This window comes from Lepidochelys kempii, chromosome 11, assembly GCF_965140285.1.
Source record: "Lepidochelys kempii isolate rLepKem1 chromosome 11, rLepKem1.hap1, whole genome shotgun sequence".
Taxonomy (NCBI): domain Eukaryota; kingdom Metazoa; phylum Chordata; order Testudines; family Cheloniidae; genus Lepidochelys; species Lepidochelys kempii.
Window position 1 is genome coordinate 68052809 of NC_136390.1, and position 12173 is coordinate 68064981.

At 38.8% G+C, this 12173-nt stretch overlaps 1 protein-coding gene across 2 annotated transcripts in view; it reads right to left on the minus strand.

Moving 5' to 3' along the window:
• Positions 1-12173, minus strand: part of BARD1 (BRCA1 associated RING domain 1) — an 80781-nt gene that overhangs the window by 54387 nt on the left and 14221 nt on the right. For both annotated transcript variants that reach the window (XM_073306728.2, XM_073306727.1), the window contains one exon: positions 10544-11571. In XM_073306728.2, the coding sequence (XP_073162829.1) occupies positions 10544-11571 (1028 nt within the window). The remainder of the gene's footprint in view (positions 1-10543; positions 11572-12173) is intronic.

Sequence of the window (12173 nt, forward strand, 5' to 3'; positions counted from 1 at the left end):
CTAAGATGGGAAGAGGGAAAAACGAGGCAAGAGGAGAAAGAAAGAAGGAGGGACCTATGGAAGAAGAGACAAGGTAGGAAAAACCACAAGGGAGAAGTAAGAACTCCATGTACCAAGAAACCTAAGGCTACACGGATGGCAAAGAAAGGAGAGAAAAATAATTGGAAGTGGAAGACAGAACTGCAAACTTAGAGAGAAACAATATGGAATAAAACAAAATCTCCTGCCCCCATGGCAAAAGCTGAAACAAGGAAGGGCTTCAAGTGCAGATCTATTGAAAACAGAGAAAGGGAACCCAAAAAGGTTAAAAACCAGCAGCTCTCTCTCTCTCTCAACAAAAAGCTGTGGAAGAAGTTAATACCTGAATCACAATGCGATAGCTGTAATTCTCATGCCATCAGGTATATTAACTGAAAGAGATCCCGATCATTATCCCACTACATAACTTAGAATTCACATCTTTTTTTTAGGAACAACAAATATGAGGCCCAAAATTGAGCACAGTAATAAACCAAATGAAGGAAAGCATCAAACCTGTTCTATGATATCAGGGAACATTTCTGAGACAATGTAGAATAGCATTAATCCTCATTCTTTACAACCAAAGAAAACTCTTCCAAGACAACAAACTCTGTTCAGCAGAAAAATAACCAGCAACTGATAAAAGAAATATTAACTCCACATTCACATAAAATGCTGAAAGGCTCTGGTTTTATATCAGTCAACTGAATTTATATAACAGAGATATGTTCCATGCATTATAATCACAACCCCAGCAAAATGTTATATTTTAAGCAATTAAAGAAAAAGCTATTTTAGTTAGAATATTTTTTGGTCTCAAGGAAAGAGACAAGTGGAAACCATGTACAAAGAGAAAATCTTCACAGGCATTGGACACAGTGATCAGTGCAACAGAGCTTTTCCCATGGATAAAAAGAATTACCTACGGTAAGTGATATTTGAGCTTCTCTTTTAAAATTATTAAGTTTGCAAACATGTATAACAGTGGTTGATATTTTTGCAGTGTTCCCTTAGAGCCGTTACAAATAATTTGAATCTGGTGTGGGCATTAGGTACATTAACTGCTCAGAATGTTAACATTCATATTACAAATCCATAAAATGCTAGTTTAATTTTTATTACAGTAAAATTTTTCTGTAGAAGTACTAGAAGTACTGTCAACATATACAGAATGAAAAAGTGTTAGAGTAAAACTAGAAAACTATATTTCTCAGTTTACAATGGAGTTAAGTGGGATTTTTTCCCCCCCTGGAAATGAGGAAAAAAATCCATTTTTGTTACCGAGGTTGAACTTCTCTTTTTAACCACTTACAATTCACAATAAAAGTGGAGGGAATGGGAGAGAAGCTTTCATTTTGATTACACACATGCACAATGACTGAACAGCTACTGTCAATCAGGATTAGAAGTGATGCATTAAGAAAGCTGTTTGTGGCCTAGAGACTGACAGAGGAAATACAGCCAGAAATTAAAGTTTAAATTTACAGCTGCAGGGCATGTTAGTAGACCCATGGAAGTTATGTCTTCTGCACCCTGAACTTTTAAGAGGTTCTGAAAATGCACTCAACTACTTCACAGTGAATACTCGTTGAAAAAAGAAACATGCAAGGAAAAAATAGGTGGGGACAGATCTTCAACTGGCATATACTAGGGATTCAATCTTGCTAGGTTCCAAGCTCCCGACAGTGCTCCAACAATACATTTAACAACATAATTAACTTTAAGCATTGACCTCAATGGATAATTCACATGTTTAAAAGGTAAGCAAGTGCCTTAAGCATTTTGCTGGGTCAGGGCCAGAGTGCTCAGCACCTGGCAGAATTGAGCCCCAATTGAGGATCTGATTCTATATATGGTCCATCTCCAATTGGAAGGAATCAGGAAGATGAGTGATAATTTAATGTTCTTTTGACAGTTTTCACCGGCTGCAAAGAAAACACAACAGGAGCTCCATCTATACATATTTTTTGTTTCAAGAGTACCATCTAGTACTCATTTAACTAAAAAGCACAGAAAACTTGCTTTGGCTTTTATTTTAAAGTAAGTTAAATTTCTCAAGATCAGATACAAAATTATTTGCTTGATTCTACATGTTTCTGTGACACTACGATAAGTCATCAATCCCTCTATCACACAATATTTGCACTGAGGTATGATACTACTAAAATATTTTGTGCCTGTTTGAGCTTAAGCTAGCAAGGGCTTGTTATGTTAAGGTTAATGGAAAAAATGGGCCCAAAGAGTCAAAAGTGTTAACATGACCCTGTCATTACATAATACTAAACACTGAAATATGATTTGGGGCTTCAAGTATAGCCACCTCAGCCTGCTTTGTCCCATAGCGCTATCCTTAATAACCTTTTATTAAAGCTACAGAAAAAAGGAAAAATAGTTAAAGCATCTGAATTGTAAAGTACTAAGTAAGAATTTCATTTTAACAATATTTCTTATTCCTTTTAGTTGTATACAGTTGGTTTTTTTTCAGAAGGAAAACCTTGTATGACATTCTTTTAGATAGTATTAATTATGGTAACAACCGGGGATGGTCATCTGGGGAAGAGAAAAAAGTTAGTTGAGATGGGCTGGAGCTGATGTTGAAATCCGATCCTGCTTCCTTTCGACAAAAAAAAGGACAAATAGCCACAAAAGGGTATAGAAAAGAATCACAAAGATAGAAAATGGAGTTTCTGTGGTGTTCACGCTTACCTGCTACCCTGGCTGTGGAGAAACACGTGCAGCACACAGTCTTACCAGCCATTCTGAGACCTGACAAAATTGTATCAGCATCTCAGCATCAGGCTGTTTAAGACATTACTTAGAGCTGCATCTCTGGTTGCAGGCTCACAGCAGTGTTGTAAATCTCTTTCTTGGGTGGCTTAGCCAGACTTATTAAACAAAAGGCAAAAGAGTGATGAGAAAAGAAAAAAAGATGGACAAGGAAGGAACATGGCATGCGGGAGTTGACAACAGAAACCCAAATCTCATGATCCGGGTGATGCTCAGGATTTAGCCAAAGCTTGTGAAGGTGGCAATGTCATCTGGGTCCGTCTCTCTGGCCCTGCCTGGTCAGTTTAGGACATTTCTCAGGAGCAGGACAGTAGATGTCCAATGGTGTCATGATGGATTCTTGGGTCCCAGCAGATGATGGCGTAACAGTAATGATGGTAAAGCTCACTCATTACAGTCAACCCATTTCTCAGCATTAGATCCCCCAGAAGTCTTTCAAAAGGACCTGGGGGTTAATGGACAGGATAGCCCATCCCCTCTTTTGTCCACCAATTAGACCTTGTTTCCAACCCACCAATTTTGTGTTGTTAATTTCCGATTCCATTCTCCTTTGTTTACTAGTTATGATCTTAACCTTTGGGTGACACGAGTAGACCTTTTAGTCTGGACTAATTCAGTCTCTCTCACTTTTGCTGACTTTGAGTAATTTTATGTAACTCACTGAGCTGGACTTCTCTGACCTTGGTCAATTTAGAATATAGGCCTCTACCCAACAAATTTATTGGAAAGACTTGGGATTCTCCTACTTGGGAGGATACTGCCTGATGTTCATATGTTTGACACAGGAAAAGAGGTTAGCTAGCTAAAGCTGATATTGTAAATTAATGGGGGGTGGGGTTATTGTTAAAGAGTGAATAACACCCCAAAGAAATAACTAGTTTGTGTATAGGAAGAAAACCATCACAGGGTGTGCGGGCACCATTATCTGCTGGAGACAGACCAAGGGAAGGCCATTTTAAGCCATTATCAAGATTGTGAATAGCAGCAATGAGAAATTACACAGCTCCGGTGAGCCTTCACTATGCTGCAGGTTGGGAAAGCTCCAAGCAGCACAGCAGCATGAAAGGCACTGGAGCCACCTATCTGCAAATCTAGAAGACAGCATTGCATTGGTTTACGAGGAAAAGGATATTTTCAAAACCATTACCCCCAGCCCCAGGTCCCCTCCTTCCCTTTGTTAATGAAACCTTAGATTCTGCAGATGCTGATGGCACTTCCCCAGAAAAGCTTCCCATTTGGCATGGGCAAGTGGATTTTTTCAAGTCCTAATATCAATTGTATCAAATGCTAGTGCTGACAGATGGTTAAGAAAAGCAGCCAGCAACCCTTTAACTATTTTATAAAATTTCCCCCCTTTTCTACTTCTATTAAAGATATTTTGCAGCATCCTTATAATAACCAGTGAGTTACAGTTAATGGTAATATTAAGTGCCAGGGTGGAAAAAATGAAGTACAATGAGAATTAGAGTATCGCATGAAGAAGACTGAAGCTGAGACCAGGGAATAAGTCCACAGAATTCTACTCCCTCTCTATTTTCTAAAGCTCCACGTGATTTTACTATATTGCAAGTCAAACAAAAGAACCCAATACCTTGATCTAATGACTGAACTACTTGATTGTTAAACAACCCAATTTCCCCTCCTCCCCCCCACCAGCTCTTATTGCTTTCCCACATCTTATTTATAACTTGTATTAAGCGGAGAAAGAGAATGACAAGGAATTAGAGAACTTATAGTAATTGTGAATGCTCTGACTGAAACTTTAAAGAAAATAATCACCTCTGATTTCTCTAAAATTAATTTCCTCACCAACAGATCATTTAGTGAGTAATGAGCATGGTGGTTCAGCACATATATTTGTAATATAAAACATCCAAGAAGAGTTAAGCTCCCCTCTCATAACTAAAACAAGTCACAGAGACTGAGCACTGTAAAAAGCAATATTTGTAGAACACTGGAAACAATTTTACATTCAGCACTAATATTTGGGAAAGATTGCTGTGATCATGGTCAATTCTTTTATTTCTAAATTCAATATTTTAAGTAGTTATGAGGCTTTTATATTTGTCTGAAATACATTTAAGCCATCAGGTGTAAATTTCATTTGAAAAAACCTGGAAATTATTGTCTACAATAGTCTGCTTAGTATTACTACAGCACTTAGATTTAAAAGGACACAATCAACTTTAAATCTCTTCTGCTATGTATGGCACATGGAGTGGGGTGGTTGCGGCCTTACCCTGCCTCATGCGGAATCGACATCAAGAGATTAAATCAATTTCAAACAAATTAAAGGCAGTAGCAGGTATTGCACCTGCTTCTGAGTTACCCTGCCAATTCCTGGGGTTTTTCAATCAGTTTCCAGTTCTTAAAGAACTGGATCTTTCTTCACTGTTGCTGTGTGAAAAAGCTTTATGTGGCTTAGGTATTTAAACTGATTGCCTTTTTTACATAAAACTTAACCACTCTAGTTGTCCTCAGGAAAAATACTGAGGTTTTGGGGACAGATGACTGGTAAATTGAACTTGTTGAAACAGAATCCAGAAGTCACTTTATAGAGGAGTTTGGAGTGTGGACATAGTAACTTTAGGCTCAGGAACACTGTGAAAGGAGGTTTATACCTTATGTGTCTGAATCTCTCTAGAAATGCAGCCCTATAGGATACATGATAAAGCTCAGGTGCTCAGAGGGGGTTACCCAACAGTCCTGACTGCACTAAATGCAAGTACCATGAAAGTAAAGGGTCCAGTACTGCAGACTAAACTCAGACAGATGCACAAAAATTGAGGATCCCTGGAATAGAGAGGATAGATGCCAAGTAATCTTTTTACTAACACCCAAAGCAAGTCCTGATTGTCCCACACTGTTCCTTCAATTAAAATAAAGTCACCTAAATACATGTAAATTGCTTCCTACTCCCAGAGTCGGAGAGCGGGCATAAAACTCAAACTTTATGGCATAAAGCTCAAACTCTCTTCCAAACTAAATGTGCTATGCATCTGTGTTGTCCTCATCCCACCCCATGGTTTATCATTCTTTCCTCTTGCTGGACTTTATACTAGTGCTGCTTTTGCTTAGGAAGCCTTCCGTACAGTCTCTCCTTCCCAGTCGCCCTTCAGCTTGCAGGAAAAACACAGGCAAAATCTTATCTGAAGGGAAGTTTATGCAAGAAGTTTACAGGATTCTCTAATTCCAGGCCAAATTTAAAACCCTGTGTAATTATAAGCCAAGAGGTGCAAGTTCCCGTGTTTTGATCACCACATATGAAGGGCAGTAGTTCTCTGATCTAATGTTTGGTAATAGAAGAATTTAGATAATTAAGATGTGGGAGGACTGTGATGGAGTGGGGCTTTCCCCAACCGTTTAGATCATTTTAAAAGTATAAAAGACCACATTTTGCACTTTAACTACTTGGAAATTTTACCTTTAATGAGTATGGAGAGTAATAAACATGATTTCAGTTCACTAGGCAAATAGCTACGTTCATTCTAATTTATGAATGCAGTTCAGCATGAAGCTCATCCACTCTATAACCTTTTTTCAGAACCATTTTGCTTTTAGTATGTTTATTATTAGTGTAGAAGTAGTAAAATGGGAAACAGCCGCACACTCTACCAGCTTCGATTGATTTGGAATAGCACAATATACTTAATTTTAATGCCTGATAATGTTGTTAATTATCTCCTTTAAAAAGACAAAAAAAGTAAAACTCAATTAACTTTCATTAAGTGCAATGTATTAGGGTCTACATGCTAATGAAACTAATATAGATTTTATAATTAATGAAGTCCCAGAGAATTTAGTTTTAATTCTGATTTTTTTTTTTTTTTTTTTTAAGAAGACTGTTTCCATTACAGTGACAATTTGACAAACATGGGTGAATGAAGAAATCAGAAAAACGTTAGAAAGACTGAGAAAAACTCATTCTGCTTGTGGAACTAAAATCACTGACTGGGCTACCTTACATGTATTACAGTCTAAAATTCTCTAATTTAGCCTAATTTACATGAGAAGTCAAGTACAGAGATTATTCAATTCCCCTTTTTGTTTGTTATGTTCAGTTCACTGTATACACACACACACAATCATTTGCTCAAAGGTTGCAAGATAACACTATTTTACTTCTTTGAATCCAGAACCATAAAACACAAGAATCAACACACACAAACGAAGCAGGCTGTGCCCTAAGACAGAGAAGCATAATTCAGCTCACCTGGCTGTTTACAGACCGACTGCTGAAGACCCAGATCGCATGCTTCCCTATGTGCACTCTTGCCTTCAACCAAGACTCAAAAACCCCTTAAAACTTAAAGCATAGCTTGTAATTTTAAAGAGTTTTAAATACACCACAGCTTGCATTACAGGGGTTCCTAGAGCACTGCATTAGCAGCAGTATGCACACTTAATACAGGATATTCCTGCCCTCAAGATTTTACAGTCTAAATACATAAGACAAGTGTGGAAGAAAAAGTATTATCTTAATTTTACAGAAGGGGAAGTGAAGCACAGATAGATAAAAGGTATGTTTACATTACAATTAAAAACCAGGCTGGCCGGTGCCAGCTGAATTGGACTCGCAGAGCTTGGGCTATCTAACTGCAGTGTAGATCTCTGAGCACAGAAGGAAGCGTGGGCTTTAGGACACCATGAGGTGGGGGAGTCCCAGTGCTTGAGGTCCAACCTGAATGTCTACACTGCAATTAATCAGTCCCTTAGCCAAAGCCCCCCAAGCCCAATTCTGCTGGCATGGGACAGCCGTGGGTTTCTAATTGCAGTGCAGACATACTCTAAACTAGTCATTTTGGGTCACACAAGAAATCTTTGGTAGACCTGGGAATTGAACCCAGGTCTTCTCAGTTGAGTTGCACGTCTTAAACACAAGATCATTCTCCCTTTTTTCAGCTGTTGAACTTAAAGGCAGTCACATTCTATTTTAGGGCAATGGAGAAGCCCCATCTAATTAAACCAATAATTAGTAATACTGGGTGGTTTTTTAATGCAAATAAAGAAAATTGAGAAAAATTGTACCAGTACTAATGAGGAACAGCACCAGATTTCCATTTTTAGCTCACTCACTATAAACATCAAGAAAACTGTACCTTGATAATTGCACCTTATTGACTTCTCTTAGTTTACTATGAATCTCACGATAAAGCTGCTCTTTTTCCATCTCAAAAATACATTGAACATACCGCAATCTTGAAGGAAAAGTGTGGGAAAGCTGTCAAGATAGGCCCAATTTTAGGACAATCAATCCTGACAGCATCCTTTTAAAAAATCCTCCTGGAAATATACAGGGATAGTTTGTAAGCAGCATTTTAATAATAAAAAAGATGAGTATGCTGAATCTGTGAACTGGAGTAATAGCCGGACCATCCTTAGAGCTCTCAAGTCACTAACTACAGTATGTGCAGAATGTGCAGTTTCCACGATATGCATCTGAGGAAGTGAGCTGTAGCTCACGAAAGCTTATGCTCTAATAAATTGGTTAGTCTCTAAGGTGCCACAAGTCCTCCTTTTCTTTTTGCGAATACAGACTAACACGGCTGTTACTCTGTAACTACAGTATATAATTTTCTCTACCATGACTAATTAAGTATAAATGATTTCAAACAGAGGATTTGTACTCATAACCCATAGGCTCTACTTCCATTTAATCAAATGGAAGAATTGTTTCATAAGCAGCAGGTGAGAATTGCTATAATGCCTCCATGAAAGGAAGAAAACAGTTATTTATCAAGGAAATTCTTTGACTCTGCAAATAGAAATGTTGTGTGTCAATGTCAGGATGTTTACAGGTATATCAATTCTAGAGGTACAGGCATTTTATTGATGAGACTATATCTTTTATGTATGATTTAATATAAAATATATTTAAAGTGCTTATGCACAAAGCACAAGTTCTTTGAAATGACCCTAGATAACATTACCAAAATTTTCCATATGTGAGACTTCTCTGTCTGATCCCCCGAAAGAGAACTTGAGGAGCTGTACAACAGAAAACAAAGAACACCCTCTCAAGAGGACACAAATTTAAAAAGGTCATTTATGTCAAACTGTTTTAGCTGCTATTAGAACACCTATGATTACTATAGCCAAAAAGAGAATGAAAAAAATATCCCTCCCCTTCTTGTTTATTTAGTGAATTTGACAACAATGACTACACAGGGGGAAACAGTTAACTAAGTACAGACAGTTTTTCCTGTTTGTGTGGGTCTTTCACACAGCAACAAGGGAGAGGAAAAATCCATTTAAAGAAATAGGAGCATGCCACTGTAACACCACAGAAGCTGACAGAGGGACTCTGACTGTAAAACGTCAAGGAAACTGGCAGGTTTGATCACAGATGAATGAGCACTGTGTAAATGCAAAGCATAGTTAAAAAAATGAAATTGCATCCAGGAATCCTAACTCTCAGTCTCCTGCTATAACCATCAGATCATCCCCTCTCCTCCCAGAGACAGGAACATAGTACAAAAATCCTGATATGCAGCAATCTACCTCTGTCTACCAGTTATGACTGAATTTTTGCTTTCAATTATGTTTAAGAAAACCATAAAAAGTCCATCTAAAAAGTGATATTAGAAGATTATTATTAGTGCTGTAAAGTCAAGATCTCAAAACCTAGGCAATACCAGTATTCAGGTAGTCTTATGCAACATTAATTATACTTAAATAATCTAGCTCCAGTGTTGATGTGCTCTTTGAACAGCCAACCAATTAATTGATAAGGCCACCTAGCAGGGTAGACTTGAAATATCCAAAATAAACCCAATGACAATGTCAATCACACATTCAACTTTTTGGCATATACAATATCTTTAGAACAAAGCCTAGACTGATATCACTTTCTGGAAGTCATTGCAAGACAATCCTAGCCGATCTTGGAGTATACACTGAAATCTCCAAGGGTAATAGCTGCAAGAACCACACCTTTGACATCAATTTGGAGAACCCATGGTATTTCTACACTGGAAAAAAAAAGGGGGGTGGAGGGGCCAGAGGGGAGGATGTACCCCAGCGAGTGTCAGAGCCAGGGCAAACTGAAGCAGGCTTGCAGGACTTACGCCGTGGGCCTGAAAACAGCAGTGCAGATGTCCCCGCTTGGGCTGGAGCCCGGGCCCTGAAACTTGGCAAAGGGGGTGGGTCTCAGGGTATGCCTATACTGCAATTAAACACCTGCAGCTGGCCCATGCCAGCTGACTCAAGCTACAGGGCCGTTTAACTGTGCTGTAGACATTCAGGCTCGGGCTGGAGCCCGGGCTCTGGGATCTTGCAAGAAGGGACAGCTCCAGACCTTGGGCTCCAGCCTGAGCCTGAATGTCTACACTGCAATTAAACAGGCTCTTGCCCAAGCTGGAGCGAGCCAACAAGGGCAGCAATGGGTGTTTAATTGCAGTGTAGACATACTCTTAGAGCCCGGGCTCCAACTTGAGTGGGAACATCTACACTGTTCTTTGTAGCCCCATACCACAAGGCTGAGTCAGTTGACCTCCAGCTCCGAGACTCACTGCCATAAGGCTTTTTTTTTGTTTTGTTTTTGCAGTGTTAACACACTCTCATTACACTTGGTGATCTATACAACAGCAAAACCATAAAAATTGGCCCTGCCCCAGAAAAACATGATATGGAACTAATGTTGCAATTTGAAAGTGACAGTCTGAAAAACATCTGCACTTGTCTTAACGTAACCATTGAACCATTGTCTCAAACCAGAAAAATAAGAAAGTCCTACCTTGATTGAAGCAACATGGAGCAAGGTCTCTCCTCTGTGATTCCTTTTGGTAGTTGTGTTATTACTAGGAGACTTCTTCAAGAGGGAAGGACTGTGTGTGGTTTCCATTTGATTATGAGTATTTGAAGTGAATGGGGTAGAGGGAGTTTTTGAAAGTGAAGGGCTATTTATTTCTTGAAAAATTGCAGAGCTTCTTGTCTTTGATACAGTGCCACCAGTACGTTTCAATGCAGGAGAGGAGATATGAACTGGAGTTCCATGTTTAATAGTTGGTGAGATTTTAATAGTGCTCATGGCAGTTACCGCAGGATTGCAAACACCTTGGTTGACTGAGTGTGTATCAGCACTCTGGTCACTTCTTCTCAGTCTTTTAGAATGACAAACAGTGGAAGATATGGACTGCTGCCTTCTGCGCTTTAAAGGAGTAATTTCATTTTCTGATGGCAGAGGTTTCTCTGTATTCATTGTGTTAACTTGTGCAGAGCTATCTTTATCCTCTGTGGGTTTTACATGTGTGGCCATTTCCAAGTGGGACACACTTCCATCCTTACGGTCGGTTTCCGTTACAGACTCCTGTCCTACTGTCTCTTCCATATTATTTGGTTCGGGACTGCATAAAACTAATGGCTGGCTGCAAAAGGTCACAGTCTTCTCTTTAAATTCATCTTGGGTCTCCCCTTCAGTTCCACTGCCCTCTTTCTGCTTTTCCTTCTCTATACCCCATACTTGGTTGATGTGCGCTAGACTCTTTTTCTTCAGCTTTTTCTTCGATCTGTGTGGTGGTGGTTCCTTGGTCATCTTGGAAGGCTTCTCTTGAGGAGGAGAAGGAAGGAAGTCAAAAGTAGAAGATGGGCCCTGGTGAATGCTGCCACCATTAGTCACCAGCTGATTCTGCTTCTGAAGGGAACTGCTGTTTAGCACACACCTGATCTTCCTACTGCGTGGGCTGAACCACATTTTTATTTGCCTCTTCTTACTTCTTGTTTCATGATCAGGACCTACTGATGTGAACAAGTCTTCTGCAGAATCTGGTAGGAAACAGGGATTTTTAAAAATGAGCTTTAAGGCCAAGATCAGCTGTTTACCATTCTGGAAATAGAACTAAATCAAAATTCTGAATATTAAAAATGGAAGCCTGTCATGAGATTGTAATAAATGTATTACTTCTATTTCAGGGCATTCAATTTCCAGCCATAATGTTGTCTTCTCCATATCTTCTATTTTTAGAATTAGTAGCAGCACTCACGCTAACTCAAGCAGTAGTAAGTTTATGGATACCAGACAGGCATGCTACTTTCCCACTCTCCAACAGAAAGGAATTTGAGATAATTTCACTTTTAACAAACTTCACATGAAAAATTGCAAAGATAGATCTGACTAAAAACTCTGCAGTATACCAGTCAAACACCAAAACAAATACTTCCAATAATCTTCAAAAATGATATTTCAAGATAGAAGGCTTTCCTATCCTTAGCTAAATTACCCTACGTATCCCTCCAATTAAGTGTAGTTAAATATGTGGAGATTCAGTTTAAAAAAAAAGAGAAACATACGGCATTAGGCTGAGATTTACTTCAAAAAACAATACAACCTCAGGCTAGCTGATCAATCATTTAAATATCCAGTAATA